Source organism: Struthio camelus, chromosome Z (assembly GCF_040807025.1).
Source record: "Struthio camelus isolate bStrCam1 chromosome Z, bStrCam1.hap1, whole genome shotgun sequence".
Taxonomy (NCBI): domain Eukaryota; kingdom Metazoa; phylum Chordata; class Aves; order Struthioniformes; family Struthionidae; genus Struthio; species Struthio camelus.
The window spans coordinates 53,526,903-53,543,482 of record NC_090982.1 but is presented as its reverse complement, the minus strand read 5'-3'; the positions used below and the strand labels follow the sequence as shown (position 1 = coordinate 53,543,482).

General features: G+C 39.3%; 1 protein-coding gene across 6 annotated transcripts in view; it reads right to left on the bottom strand.

Annotated features, from left to right (window-relative positions):
* Positions 1-16,580, bottom strand: part of MCTP1 (multiple C2 and transmembrane domain containing 1) — a 296,095-nt gene that overhangs the window by 7,301 nt on the left and 272,214 nt on the right. For 5 of the 6 annotated variants that reach the window (XM_068927903.1, XM_068927900.1, XM_068927901.1 and 2 more), the window contains one exon: positions 2,722-2,831. In XM_068927903.1, coding sequence (XP_068784004.1) covers positions 2,722-2,831 — 110 coding nt within the window. Of the gene's footprint in view, positions 1-2,721; positions 2,832-5,742; positions 5,821-16,580 lie in introns of those variants that run through there. The other variant, XM_068927902.1, reaches the window with a different exon arrangement.

Sequence of the window (16,580 nt, the reverse complement as noted above, 5' to 3'; positions counted from 1 at the left end):
CTTGTTCTCCCTGCAGCACAGAGCAAGGAGCTAAAGGCTGCACAGAGACCTTCCTTTGGGTTTTGCATTCCCTAGCAATCAGGAATCTTAGGGGGTACGAGCAGAAAAAGGCAAGCGTGTGTGTATCCAAACCTGGAACTCATCCTGAGAAGAAAGGGGTTAGGAAAAATAAGGGGACAGACCAATCAGTCCTGAAGAGAGGGAAAATGTTGGGGGACAAAAGAAAAAAACCCCACACTTTCGGGGGCAAAAGAAAGAAGGATAAAAAAGAGGGAAGGGGCAAAAGGAGGGAGTGGCATAACATCAAGTACATTACAGATAAAGAGAAAGAGAAACTGCATCTTTCTAGATGAAATTAAACAAAATATTATTTCTTCATGGACAAAGGAAAAGAGAACTTCTGGGATCCCACCAGCGTTTCAAGACATCAACTTTCCAGCAAGGTCCCAGATTAAAATGTTATTAATAAGGGTCCCAAATTCTACAGTTATAAAAATCTGTCGTTCACCTCATTTTGCAGAGGTTGAGGTATGGGCAAAGAGGGAGGGCAAGCTAATGAGTCTTAAAGCATCTGCACTGTGGTTCCCCAACCTCTGCGTGCAGGGAAGAGAGAAAGGCCAGATGGCTAATTTATGTATATCCCATGGTAACTTTGGTTAAAGGGGGCTTGGTTAAACGGGATTATTCCATAAAAGGCACTACCATGCTAGAGGTGCCGTATGACATTTATCCAGAAGGGAAATGTGGCTTTGGCTCTAAATAACCTGATGATACCTTTTAAGGTATTATTACTAGCTACATACCCAATCACATTGGTTAAATTATTTTGGCTTCTCTGGCTGAATAATTGCAATTATCTGAATTGCTGGCCATATTTTTCATAATGAGCTCTGGCTTCCTGTATTTATTTGACTTTTTTTTTCTCCCTGGCAATTTTGACATGTCTCCAGAGTGAACATTATGTTAGTGTCACTTGGTGTAGGATCACTCCCTTTCTCCTCAGGGGACACCTGCTCTTTTCCCTTCTTCTGCGTGCATTTGGGCTGAACAGAAGGTTGAGGGTCTGCTCATGTTCCTGTGACTCGGCTTTGTGCAATGGATCACAGACACGCCATGTGTGGGAACACTGGCTCCTCACTTAGCAAACCTCCTTCTGTGCTGTGTTAGCACAGCATTCAGTACAGGTTTCCCATTATAGTTTTAGGAACAAATTACAAAGATTTATAGGAAGATTCAGTCTCACTTTGTTTAGAAAATTATATCCCTCTTATCTTGCACATAACAGAGCAAACTCTACTTTCAAAATGCACAATTAAAGGAACTTAATCCTCAAGATGACTACTTCCATGAACAGCCTGTTGATAAAAGACTTGGTTCATAGACAGGCCCATCTTGCTTGTTTCGAAAACTCACGCAATATAATGTGCTTACGCCTGCCTCTGCTGCTGTGAATAAGGCCTGTTTGGAAAGTATCCCCATGGGAATATTTTCCCCGGTTTTCTTACTAGGGCCTTTGCCCTTAAATGCATAAGCGGCAACTTTCTCTTTATCCTGATTCTGATGCATTTTCCACTGCTGATAGATTAAAAAACAACAAACAAACAAAAAAGCTGAAACAGGATGAGAGATTATCCTCATATTTCCTAGGGGTTGACCTCTAGCCAATGTATCAATTTCCTCAAATTCACTTCCAACAGGAAATACTCATTTTGGGGCCGTACCCTTAGCATGGGCTACAATCCCATAAAAATGGAAAACCAATTCGCTATAGATGGCACTGAGCTGTAGAAAAGCCAGCTGCCTTAGGTTTACAGATAACACTCAAAACAAGAGGGAATGCACTGCTTTAACTTTCTTTTAAGAGCATCTGAGTGCCCCAAAAGAAACTTTATAGCAAAGACTCTTGTGAAGACCTTCTAACTCCGTCCGGCTCGCGGGCCATCTTATTGCCCTCCCTTTCTGCCGCAGAGGAAAGGAGGTGGCGAATGCACCGCCCTCAACCTTTCTTCTTGAGAGGCTTTGCACTCGGCTTTTGGATGGCAGAAAGCCAAGTAAATCCTGTCCCGGTTTCTCAGGTCAGAGAATCTTTCTGGAACTTTTCTGATCTCAGATAATAAACTTGAAACTACTATTCACCGACCGTGCCAAAATTGCACCAAACTTCCTGCACTAGGCCTCACAGTTGCTTCCTCATATATACTGTAAAGCTCATAACTTCTCTTGCTTAAGGTTTAAATTTGTTGGCAATTCTTATATACCATATATTAAGCATTAAATATTACATATAATCTATGAGGAAAAGTTTTATTAACTTAAATAAAACATTTCCAGCAACACAGCATGCATACATACATCCTCCAAATCTGAATCCCGTAGGCAACTCCGCTTATTTCCTTCATCAAAACTTTCCATTTTTTATTATTACTTTCAAATAATTACTGCTACGTCTCACAACAAGATTGAGTTTTTTACTTGACAACCTCAGTTTGGATTTTTTTCCCCCCCTACTTACTATATTTCTAAATTCCAAAATTAATATGACAGGATTTTCACAAAACTCAGGGCCTGCATAGAGCAAAGTGAAGAATGATGAGTTTTAGCAATGCATCATCCAAAATTGCCCCCCCCCCCCCAAAAAAAAATCTAACACTTTGCACCTCAGCTTGGAAAAAATATAAACAGTATCAGAGAAGTAACCAGCATCTGTATGTCAGCACTTACTTCTTTATCCTTTCTCCAAAGGAAGCCACCTCATCAAGGACATTCTGGACACTGACACACACCTCCTGGATGGCATAAAGTTTATTCATAAATCCTTTTTTCTCACTGTCCTAAAGAAAAAAAAAATAGTATTAACTGCGTAAAAAAATTTCTGATCATAGCAAATGTGCCAGGTATCTATCAGGTAAATTTCAAAATTGCACATTACAGATATATCTAAAAATCATTAATAAAAACTGGCATTCAGAAATTGTTTTCTTGTCCTTTAAACAGTGCCTACTGAAAATAAATATAGCTCGGCATATTTATTTAGCACCACACAATTTTATTTGTCATTACATTAGCTTCTAAGTATGTATTGCAATAATTCAGCTCTCTGGTTTATAATCATGTCGAAGGTGCCAAGTTCGTACGCTGTGCGCTCTGTCAAGCGCTGAGTCAAAACACAGGAGGGGAGCCATTTCTCACAGTGCCCTTTCTTGAGCTGAGGTAGGCACCAAGAAGATAAACGCACCTCTGGAAGCACTGAGAGGAAGAAGCGAGAAACACGTCAGCTCCTGCGGGCGACAGCGCCTCTGGCTTGCTAGGGCTCGATTTGAGATGTCCGCCTTCCCTACCCTGTCAGCCTACGTTGGACCAGAAGGTTGGGATGGAACAGAAAATGCCAGATGCGCTCATCCCAGCGTGCTACGAAGGCGTGCTGCTCTTCCGCTTAACCCGCTTTATCAGGGGTATTCCACTTAGCTTAGAAAAGACACCTTCGTCCTTAGCCGTGCACATCATACCGACGCCATCGTTTTGTACGTTGCTTAACGTATCCGTGACGCGCAGAGCACCGCTGCCAGTCCCTCAGCACACCCCGCATGCCTCTCTTACCCTATCGCCCATTAGCAGCGCAGCGCGAGGACACCCCGTGTGCACCCACCGCACAGCAGGTGGCATTCGCCCCGGACAAACCTGAGCGCATCACTCCGCTGCAGACAAGCTGCTAAATACGCGTTTCAGTTGTCAGACATACCCGTGCCCCCTATAATCATTCTGTTCTACCATTCGACTCGGCCCATGAACACGCGCTCGCTCCCTCTTTTTTTTTTTTTCTTATTAATATTCAAGCGTCAGTATGCATGAAATGTATGTGAGATACAACTCCAACTCCGTTACAATATGTTTAGTACAGTCTGCGGTTCTGAAAGCTTATAAATGCCAGCCACGGAAGCACTGAAAGATGCAGGAGAGGTGGCACTGTATGAAGGCGTTTCACCATCTCCTTATTTATCCAGGTTCCTCTGTGCTGTTGGACTTTTATTCACAAAGCCATCAGTTTATGGCAATGTAACAGTCTAACCATAATTTCATTTTTGTTAAATATCAGGATCCTTTGTTCAATTTAGAAAGTGTTTTTCAAAAATCGAGTGGCCGCTTGTCCTTGAAAAGTGGGAATCACCCCCACTTTAGATCTTTTCAGGGGTCTTTGATAGATTTGCTACGAGTAAATTTTGTCCTCCTCTCTGCCAGCAGCTCCAGCTGACTTTGCCTCCTGGAAGAATTGTCATCAGAGGAGCAGATGAAACCAACAACGTGCTGGCCAGGGACGTATGCACACCGGTCCATAGACCATGCCTTAGCTGGGCTCTGTCCCACTCCCGCAGTCTATTCCCTTTTCCCAAAAGCTTTTCATCTGTCTCCTAACCCCAACCAGCCTGAAGCATCAAATCCACACAGAGCCAACCGTGCTCTCAAAGAAATGCTGTATTCGACAGGTTTAAAATCAGGCATCACCACAGACAAAAACGACAATTTCTCTCAATTTTTCTCAGATTACATGCAAATCGGAAGTTTATACTCCACAGTTCCAATGGACTGGTGCCATGTTATCCTGCCTAGTTTGAACGTGGTTAGTGTTTTCTCAAAATTAGAAACAGAAAGAAAAATAATCCAAGATTAGCAAAGAGCAGCAAAATATTTGAAAAAAAAAAAACCTGTATCACGTTTTACTGTTACAAATCACATAGTACAATAATCTCTGTAACTGACCCCCAAATCCTGCACCTAAGAAATTGGCTGATGTTGCACTTCATTCCTCTTTTTTTGTTCTGATGTTCAATACTTTATTAGCAGACAGAATATTGGTTCATTTATTTTATTGTCATTTTTGCTTTCTTTATAAACCAGCTTGGGTAAGGAAAATATCATTGAATCATCCAAAGGTATTCTAGTGATGCTGGTTCTGCAACTGTACTGTCAAGATTTTTTCTGAAGATGTTAAAAGCATTTAGCTGCTACAAAAGACAGATTAGCTATAAACAAACAATCGAGAGAGCAGAGAGAGAGAGAGAGAGAGAGAGAGGATAAAACTATTTCCAGTAGCTTGGTGTAATTTTAAAACCCAAACGCCTCAGAGATAGCAAAACGTTCACAGTTTCTCAGGGAACGTGAAAGACCTTATGCTCTCAGTTAAGATTAATAATTATTTATATCTCAAAAAACGTTTTTTGTTTTTGAAGATGACCTTAGCCACAACTGCTGAAGCCAACTATACCCAATGTTGTATAGCATCACTGAGTCATTTCTGAAGTTATTTCTTAATATTTATTTCATCCTTGAATCCTTGGCAAGGACAGTGTTATTGTTCCATGGTATACAACTTCTTAGTGGTACCATATACATCCAGTGTGTTGCATTTCTGTTTAACTGTTTATACCACTACAAAATCATCAAGAGAGAGAGACTGGCTCTATCCATTCACATAAAACATGCACTTCCAGCACTGCGCAAACATGAAAATAATCTGTTTTTTAATATATTAGCAGCGAGCAACTGCAAGCCATACAAAAATCACAGACATTTTTCTGCCTTTGTAGTGCATGCCATTTTTGTCTCTTCAGTTTACATCCTGCCATCCCTGTAAAGCTCTCTTGATTTATAATTAAATTGTGTGAGAAAAGAATTATATCAACATAACAAAAAGAGTACCCTTTGTGACATCTCCAGAACTCAACAGGGATTACTTCAAGAGGTCCTGAGGCTATTTTTCTTTACAAATATTTTACAAGACAAACTTGTCCCTTTTTGGAAAATACATCTGTTTCAAATCATCTTCTGCGAAAGAAAGAACGACAGAAAGAGAGAAAAGAGAAAAAGAGAGAGAGAAAGGATCATTATTTCCAGCCTCGCCCCTGCACCTTCTGAGCTTCAAGAAATTTGTTGACGTATTCTGAAGCAGGCACAGACAGAACGGCACAGGAAAGAGGAGGCGGTCAGAAGGATCAGGGTTCGGCTTTGCTTAAACTAATTCCACATGCCCCACAAGCCATTAGCTGTTTTTTATTTCCTGCTCCAAAGATTTGTGGAGAAAATAATCTGGGCTAGGGAAAAGCTGCACTTATTTTCTTCCAGCAAGATGCTGTGCTAGCAAATACAACGTATGAGCCACCTTGAGCGAACCAAGGTTCTTAATAATCCATTTTTCAAATACTACTGGTATTTCCTTTCCAAAGAAAGATGGGCTTTGCCTGGAATCAATTTCATCATTTTTGTTCAGCTACAGTTGCCAACTTTCTGGAAATAATTGCCATTTAAATACTAGATAAAATGTATTATACAAAGCTACCAACAGTTTTATTACTATTTAATTTCCATGATTCGTTTGTTTGCAGGAGGCTTAAGGTACCTGAAAAGCAAGATGTTTGCTAGGGGATGACTTTAAGCATAAACTGCGAAAGTAATGTCAAATTGATGTTGATAGTTTGACTTACAAAAGGGAACGAACCCAAAGTAAAGACTGAGATTGTCTCCTCCTTCTACTTCACAGCAAACTGCAGACTACAACTTGATATACTGCCTAACTGTTGCACACTGATTTTCAACCATAACTATATTTTACCTTTGGTGAAATCAAGGCAAAATAAAATAAATGACTTGCCCTAGATTTTGTGGATCTAGTTCAAAGAAAAACCAAAATATAACCCATATTATCTGAGTCTTTTAATAAAAAGAACAGTGAACTGTGCTTGTGAAACCATGATAAAATAGGGCCATTTAGAAAAGCATTATATCTCTAACCCCAAATCTCTCCCTTCTTTGGGTTCAAGTGCAATTCCAAAACACATATTTCAGAAGACAGGGAAAGCAAAAGTAATAAATAAGCTAGATTCAAAAGTAAACTTTGCTAAAGTTACTGGAATTAGACCAGTGAAAAGAAAGAGCTTTATATGAAAGACAACTTTTTTTAGTACAGAAAATAAAGCTCTGAATAGCTTGTGGTGGGCAACTGTCCTATTAATAACCAGTAAGTTGGAGATAAAGGCACACATCATAAAAACAAAAATCATAGAAGAGTTTTGTCAAGCATAGAAGTAACTTTCGAGTTTTAGGAGATACTGTCTGGGAAAGATAGAGACTCCAGATGGATCTTCCAAAAATATCCTTCGTCTCCGGAGCAAGTATGATAGAGCACTTCTGCGCAAATAGAAGTGACTGAGACAAAGCCTGACTAACTTGTGATAGGCACAGAGAAAGAAAGGATACTTAGCTGTCACTGGCAGAGTACAAGAATATTCACCAGGTACGCGGTAAGGAATTGTTATGGTCCTGTCACTTGGCCACAATGAAGACGTATGCGCTATTTGTTCCTTGTGTCACACTGGACTACCTGCGGCTACATAAAAACAGGCCCGCAGCTATCAGTGAGGAATCGCTCCTTTGACCTTCTGTAACAAACCCATAAATCTCTATTAGCTGAATAGAAGAAGAATACTTCAATGAGGAAACCGTAGCAGATTTCAGCTAATGTATTAATGTAGGACCCTCCAGACCCTACACAGCAGCCCTTTTATTAAGAATTCATGCTAGCACCGGAGCCTACCGCTTCCCTCTTTTGGGGAGTTCCTGAACCCCTTGTCAGAGCGGAAAGCGAGAGTGCTGGCCAGCCGGGGCAGGCTTGGAAGCAGAGCTGAGATGCCCTTACGGAAAGGGGCACGTGCTGCCTCCCTCAGCCACGCTCACAGTCACATGCCTTGGGAGACCTCCGCTCAGAGACGGGTGAAGCAGACCCAGAAGCATCAGGAGGAAATGCATTAGCCCTTTACTGGCAGGAGTCGTTAATATCTCTCCAGGAGGGCAAGCAGCCAGCTACTGTTAAATACCATCCTGTGGTCTGGCCACTGCTCAAAAACCTGTCACTGGGGATTAATGGCCTCACCAATTACCTCCTAGACTTTAACCTCTGATTTCTGGGAAGGTCACTAAGAGTAAGACAGCAAGCCAACAGTACGCCAGCTCTGGAGGCATTTCATCTCCTCCAGTTCTTCTGAACCCCCATCAAAAGGCCTTCAGACCTGGTGATGGATACACACAGGTAACTCATTATCTTATCATTTCCTCAGGGAAACTGAAAGGGGTCAGACAACCATGCTGATATTACTATATTCAAGCTGACTCGGGAAGTGTGATCATGAGGTTTGGCTGATTTGTCTGCAGGACCAGGAGAGGTATATGGAGTGACCTAAAGCTGGCCTCCTCTGTTACGCCTGTAATGAACCAAGAGGGTTAGGTTGTTTTAACTGCTCTTCCTTCTAGAAGGCGGCCACTTGCGGAGTACTGTAACAGTTCACTCTTGTCACTTCTTAGTATGGGAAGACTCTTGGGGAGATAGTGAAAAGCTTTCAAAGGAAGAATTATGATTTATATAACCCTACCCTTCAGGTAAGCTAGCTAGTAACTCTTTGGGTTCTAGACTTCTAGTCATCTGAAACAGCAACTGACTACACGCCAGACAGACAGGGTCTAGAATATGTTCTCCCATAAGCATGAACAAGAAAAAGGCCTGGCTAGTACTTAGATGATCCTGAAAATGAACAATGAAAGCAGACTGGCATGATTTAACATTGGACATCAAATCCTAGGGTTACACTAGATAATCAGAATTGAGTCTTCAAACTGGGCTTCATTTCTGTATATACTACCTGGTACGGCCCCTTCAATGTCTGCATTTTTAAAAGACTATCAGCTGTGTTTACCAATGCTAAATATTTCCTCTCCGAAGTCTACCTGCTAACATGGGTCTTACAAGTACATTTTACCATAGAGAGCACTGCATGTAGAATAGCTCTAAAACCAGCTGGTCATACCCAAATGGATATCAGGTTGAGATCTTCTAAAATATGGAGCGCATCACAAAATTATTAAAAGAGTAGTGCTATACAGCAAATATTACATTTATGGTCAGGATTATTAAAGAAAGAAGCAATAAAATGTTATTGCCTAGTGAGCATTCAATATTTAAAACAGCAGAAAGTAGGCACAATAGAAACCATATAAACATGCGGACGAAAACATTGAAGATTCGTGTTTATGAAGACACCATGCCTGTGAGCATGAATATTACAACAATCTGTTCTGCCTCAAACATACACTGAGAGCTGATAAAAATCATTTTGAACCTTCTGTGACTTTTTGGCATGACTACCTATATAACGAATTAGACTTTTTTTTACGTGTAATGAACTACTGCAGCGCTAGAACATAAATATAAATTCAGCAAAAAAAAAAAGTCAAAAGCAACAGTAATAGTTATAGGGAACAAGATGATATTATAAACTCTGTGGGGTAAAAAAAAGAACATTTTAATGGCAATTCTTAAGTTTACGTGAGGATTTCTTGCCAGTGCTTTTTATTTTCTCTTTCTCCCTACTAAGTTCCACAGCATTATCTAACGCTATTTAAGACTGTCTCTTCCTGATCTTGCTTTCACTGCACATTTTAATACAGTAAAGATAACAGTCCTGATACAATAACGAAACATGAATGCAGTAGTGCCCGTTAATGGAACGATATGCCGTTTCACTGAAGAGCCATATAGCGGGGGGGAGGGGGACGTGCTGACAACGACAAAAATGTAAATTTTCACTGCATCGTACATTTCTGGCTAACGCTAAACATTTATGAGGTCTTAACTTCATAAATACTCTAAGTAAATATATTACTAAAAAGAATCGAATCTTGTCTGTTCATGGTGCTACTTTAAGGGGCAAAAATACAACAATGCTAAATGGTGGTATCCCTTTCTTGGCAATATTTTGGAAGGAAACTTAAAGAATTAAGTGCTTATGCAAGACATCGTGGGGTTAAGCACCGGGACGATGAGAATCTACCAGATACATTTTCCTATTGTTCAAATTTGAAAGTCGTGAAATTTTTCTCTTGGCTGCCATTCATTCTCCCCTTCATCCCATTTTATCATATTTAAATCAGGGAAAAGAGAGTTTCTTACTTCATGCGAGACAGAACTATACTGGAGCTTGACAGTGGTGATCTGCGACCTTCCCAGTTATATTTCTCTTGCATTCAATCACGTCTACGTCCCCTGATACGAGCTAAAGAAGAAATCTTGGTGTATCGCCCAGTGGTTGTTTGAGATAGCGCTAATCTAGTCAGCGCACAGTCCTGAAGTTTGACTAACAAACAAACTTTGACTGTGATTTTATAGCCGGCTTTGTAAATTCCAGAGGTTCTGGCAGCCTTTACTCATGAATAGCTGACAAGACATTGACCATAATTGGCCTCTATCTGTGGTGAACGCAAAAACTGCAATTAACATTTATTAACGTGTGCGTTCATTAATGCAACTCTGGTCTATTGTGATCGTAATGTGAGGGAAGACAAATTTAAAAGTAAAATCTCAAAGCTCAAATAATGAAAGAAAAAGGCAAGAAGAATGCTGGCTGGTTGCTTTGGAAAAAAGAGTTATTTTCTCTCAGAGTAGCGCTGCTGTGCAAGAGCCTGGAAAGAATGTGGGGTGAAAACAAGTTATTGAGGCTGCTATAAAGGTTTTCAGTTCAGGTAGGGGGGAAAGGGAAAAAGCTGGAGAAGCCAGAAAGGGAATGGTGAAGGACTGCGGTTAATGAAACATCTGAACTTTGAGATGCTTATCTAAATCAGACCCACACATTTTTTACCGTTTACTCTTTACCAACATGAGAACCTCATCAAAATAATAAATTACTCTGTTTTGAATGTTTAAAAGTAACCTCAAAAATTATCTTTCAATAAATGTCTATACAGCTGTCACTGATCTGTATAAAAGAAAGATTATGGCGTTCTGCTGGAGTTACACTCATTTAAAATTTCAATTGCAGTTCTGAAACACGTTGGCTTGAATGTAGCAGATGTAAAAGTTAATTTGATGTTTTAGTGTAGCCCCTAGAACATAATTTTCATTTCTCTTTGAAAATATTATGATGACAAACATGCTCTTGGGCAGAGGATAAAGGCTAACTATTCAAGATCACCTCTCTACAGAGTTAGGATGCTATCTCAGTATGCTTTTAGATTTACTTTACTGTTTCTGGAAATTTCCCAGTCCTGTGTTGACAGGATATTATGATCTTATAAGTCTTATATAAGTCAGTCATTCCTAAACAGAGATAATGACTTTATACTAAGTTACTGGCTAGACCCGGCAAGCTTAAGAGATATCTGTTATAAGTGCTTCTGCTGCCAAAAGACCTGCCTCTCCAAGGCAGGACTAAGAGAGGGTAACCTAAAAGATGTCACCACCACTATTTCAACTGCCACCACAATAGATAGCTGAGGCACAGCAAAGAAAAGGGACACAAATATTGATCTAAAATACGACTTAGCAATCTGGCCTTAGATTTCTATCTTAGAGTTATTATAAACTATTCTCTAACTGTGTCATTCTTCCTCCGTTCTTCTCAAGAGAAGGAACGTTGTCTTCCACCACTGCCTTGGGTTAGACACCTAAACTGCATATTACTAAATATTGCTGAGACAAGTCTTGCTCCTTCCCTCCTTTGGTTGAGCAGGCTAAAAATTCCAGCTCCTTGTTAATCGATGCTACTGCTCTGAGGTTTCCCTCTTATGCGCACTGATATTAACAGTATGTTTAGAGCAAACATGCACAAAGAGTTTTGTATTTCAACAAAATTCATATGGTTGTGTGTTGGATTGCTGACGTTTCTGGTTCATAAAACTCGAAAGAGGTTTCCTTCCCCTGAAATTCCCATACCCAAACACAAATGCACAGTTTTAATATTAAATTACTTGGGCCTGGTCAGACAGACTGCTGAGCAGAGGAAACCAGACATGCCTTTATGACTGGTATTTGCTGCCCTAACAATGCTCTTCTAGGACAACCAACAACACATTTTCGCCCCTTCAGATTCCAGTGATTTAATGCAATGACAAATTGCTATGAAAAAAGGCAAAAAACCCTGTTTTTCTGGGAACACTATTTGTAAAGAGCAACTGTTCAGAGACTTGAAAACCACAGGCCAGATTCTCAGCTGATGTATGCTATCCTGAGGTTAAGAAAACCCAGATGATTTAAATCAGTTAAAGATCAAGTCCTAAAATGTAACATACTAAACTGCTGTCAAGTACTCGATGATTAAGCAAAATTTCCTGCTTACAGTATTTGATCTGGAAAAAAAACCATTAGGCCTAATTTTTAGCTAAGCTAACAAGTGTAGGTTATCTGAAACCCTTCATTCAAAGTGTGAATCTATAGCAAGCAAGACGAAAATAGTAACATGTGAGATCTAGGTGACTATTCATGAGAGTCTTGTGTTTAAAGAAAATCATCTTGGCAAGAGTTTGGGACCGAATCCCGAAGCAGCGCACGAGATGATGGAAAAAAGACCCACAAATGCTCAAAAGCAAAAAGCATAATGCTACGATCACGTCAACTCACAAGAAATCCTATTGCTTCTAGAGAAAGGTTAAGTAACACTGCAAAGATAATGTGGATGTACACGCATTTCAAACAGTAGGTACAATTATTCAAGGAATCTATCAAATATTAATGTATCGAAGAAAGCCTTTCAAACATACTGCTTTTTTCTATAATTCCCCTGGATAAAAGTTCAAACTCGGCTTTTTGAAAGTAACGTTCTTACGTAAACAATTTGGCATTTGAGGCCAAAAGCAATATAAAACGGAAGAAAAAAGCAGCATCTGGAAAATGTCCTTACAAATATTCTGGGGGTACAGCGGGCAAGGAGTGAGGCACGAACCAAGAATTCTATCTACGGTCTCTTGGGAGAAAGAATCCAGGGAAAAGCTTGAAAAGGCTCCACTGCTGATTGTCTCTGTATCTGTTTATTTCATTGAAATGTTAAGGAAAAAGAAATCGCTCCTTAATTATTAGGAAGTTATGAAATTTTGGACCAGATCTAAATCTAGGCCACCTAGCAAAGATGCTCTGGGTCCATGAATATGCAAAATCACAATGTAGAGTAATTTGTAACAATGTTACCTTGATGTCTCACCATTACAATAGTCTGCTCTACATTAATTTTAAATACGCTCCAGCATGTTAATGTCTCAGAAGGAAAAAAGCACATATTTATGCTGGACCACAGTAAAATATAATCTGAGTGAAAACTCTGTAAGAGGTGTTTGGGATTTGTTCTACAGCTTACAACATAAGAAAGAAAGAGTTGCTCAAAGGCAAATATTTACACAAACATCTATTTGCTGCTTCAGAAAAACAAACATTTGTAAATGAAAGCTGTATACTGTATGCACGTACCTGTTACTTTTACAATAAAAGACACTGTAGAAAAAGCTACTAGCTTATCTTCAGTCACCTTAGGTGAATTTACTTTTGAGATATGAAAACTCTCTCAGTTGAAATGATAACGAGTGGGGATATTTTAGAAGTAAACAAGCAGGCAAACTACTGTTAAAATTAAATGCAAAATTCGTATGATTAATGTGATGTTGGAATAACAACTGAAAAAAATAAATGGCAGGAAAATCTATTTTTATTTTTTTTTTTTAATCATTCTTTAGGCAATATTATCTTCACCATTGACTACTAATGGCATAGAAAATATACTGGATCAGAGATGATACTATTTGTATTAAATCCTGCAAGCAAAGAAGAAAAAAGCCAGCTACCTAATTTACAGAAGATGAAGAATAGGTGTTTCATGGAATTTATCCGCCTTTCTTACGAAACAAATAAACAAATCTATCCAGTCACCATGTCGCATGCATTTCCCCACTCTACTTTTTTCTCATCCTCTCCTACCTTGCACACTGGCATCTGAAAACTTAGAAGTATCAGGACCCAAATGCTGGAGGAGGAGGGCTAGGAAACCTGCAGGGACTGAGGAGCTTGACAGCAAACTAACAAATCATTGCAGATTAACACTTCAGAGTGGATCTTGGGCATTAGGAAAAGGAATGGATGAGACATGACTGTACTAATGGGCAAAAAGGGCAATCAACAGCATTTGGCACATGAAAGGAGGAAGAAAGAGTTGGCGTTCAAAGCATGAAGCGCTGTTGGAAGCGGACCCTTTTGAACATAGGGTTACCTTAGGACAGAAAACAGGATATCATAAAGACAAAGACGGAGCATCTTTCCCTTCCTAAATCCCTGATCCTTTCCTGACATTTTCACAAAAGCCTTCACAAATGCCAGAGATCCAGGTAGGATGACATCAGCTTCAAAGGTTTGTTGGAGCCAGCTGTTTGTGGATGCCTGAGCGCTGCGCTGCCTCCCGTTTCTCCAGTTTTGCCATTGCCATCTAATTGATGGTGTTACACAGTGCATGATCTCTAACAAGGTGCAATCTATTTAGAATAACCTAATTTATTCCCATAGGCTTTTTTCAGTAGAGAAGACAAATTAGTCCTCTGTATTAAAAAAAAAAAAAAAAAGACGTTTCTTCCACAATTTTAAGCTCATTGCTCATTTTAGTGACACTCACAAAAGAAACCACCACCAGACAGAGTGTGAGAATTCGACAGCTCTCATCTTCAACTTTCAGCAAACACTTTTTGTATTATTTATTGTCTAGTAAATAAAGTTTAAATGCTTTTCAGCCTTGGTTGCAAGCTCGCTACCCATTTGCAGTCCAACAACAGCAGGGAATAAAGCTGCCATCATACAATGTCTTTTTTCTCCGTGTGCCTGCTTTCCATAGATTTCATTATTTCTCCTGCATCTGCACACATTGTCATATCTAGGGCACAGCAATACTAAGTAAACAGGGAGAAGGTTTGTGAAATTTTTATCATCATTGAAACATACTGGTTGGGAGGATATACTGTATTCAACCTTTTTCCAAAGAAAACAAGGAAGAGAGCAGGTGCTATTCCTCTAGAAAAAAGATCTACGCTATTCTAGCCTGACAGTTCGAGATTAAACACATAAACATCGAGATGTTGTGGCATATCAGTTAGCAATAGACTGCAGAAAGCAACTGCACCGGGTTAAAATTTTGTGAAGGGCCAGAATGCATAATATAGATATTTAGAAATATCCAGACTTCTGCTAAAGTTGTTTGCTATTAAATGCATGCAAGGGCTATTTGCGCAGGCCATCAGATGGGGAAGTGCCCATACTCATGCAACAAACAGAGAGGGGTCAGCAGCAGAGACCAAGAGAAAAGTGCAAGCAGAGGTCAAACACGTCCTGAGACTCCCCAGAGCATTTTTCAAGCCTTCAGAGGACTGTGGTTCAAAAGCATCCAGAGCGAAAGGGTAGTTCCTTAGTCGTAATAACTTTCAATGGGTTTTTCTTCCATGAGTCTGTTGAGTCTCGTTTTGAACCTACACAAGCATTAAGCCTCCGTCCCGCAGTCAGAATTGCAGTTCAGCTATTTCACTGCAAGCTCCGTTAGAGCTTCTGGGCAAATGCCATCCGGCCCTGAGAATCTGTTATTGTTCGCTTTGTTGATTTGTTCTATAACGTCTTTTACTAACACTCTGATTTGAAGCAGATCCTCTGTCACAGCCCCTATGGGAACCTCCCCAGGCTCTTCCACAATGAATACATATGCAAAAAATTAAAAGCAGGGCTTAAATCCAAGGCCCCTGTGTAGCTCGCTTTTAAATGTTCCTACTCCCATACATGGGGTTATCTAGAAATTTCAATTATTTATTACTAAATTTATGGAAACTTTTTAGAATATAAAAACAGTCCCATCAATACTGGAAAAGCAAATGATAATTTACATTGTTCTTAAAGAAATCTTCCATAAAGTCCCTAAAAGAAGGAGGATATTAAAATAACTCCTAAGCCAGGAGAAAGAGGTAAAATAGCACATATATTTCAAAAGATTAATAGTGAACTATCATAAAATTTGGTACTACAACTGATGTTATTTAATATATTTATTAATACATATCAGAAAGAAGGAAGGTTGAAATGACAAAATTTTAATGTGACAGAATTACTTAAGCAGGTGATGACAAATTACGGAGGACTATAACAAGGTTAGATGAAGGACTAACATTAGTAGGCTAACTTTACTTAATGCCATTATAATCTAAGAGACATCTTCAGCTGAAATACTGAATTCAAGTTAAAAAATAAAGATAAAAAAGCAGATCCAGAAAAAATGCAGATGCAAGCAATTGAAATTATGAAAATCGTGGAGGAAAAATAAGACAAAGGGAAATAGAAGTACTAGGACATTTTAATTTACACAGAAGATGAATGAACATAATCAAGATATACAAAATAACAAATGGTTTAGAGAAAGTAAATTGGGACTCCTAATTACTCTCATATGGCAGTCGTGTGAAACATTGCCTAAACCTGGTAAAACTGATAAAAGTAAACAGTGTCTTTCACACAATGCAAAACTCATTTGTGGAATTCACAATAAAATTAATAGCAGTATTAAGCACATATATGGACATATCCCTGTGAAAGAGATATCCAAAGAGTGGGTATAACAACCACTTTTCTTCTGAGATAAAAATACGTCATTGTTTAAATCCGTCGTGGAAGTAAAACAAAAAACAGTCTCCAGCCAGAACAGAGAGAATAAGTTAGAATAAGTTACTATGAAAGTTAAGCATATGCAACACACACATGA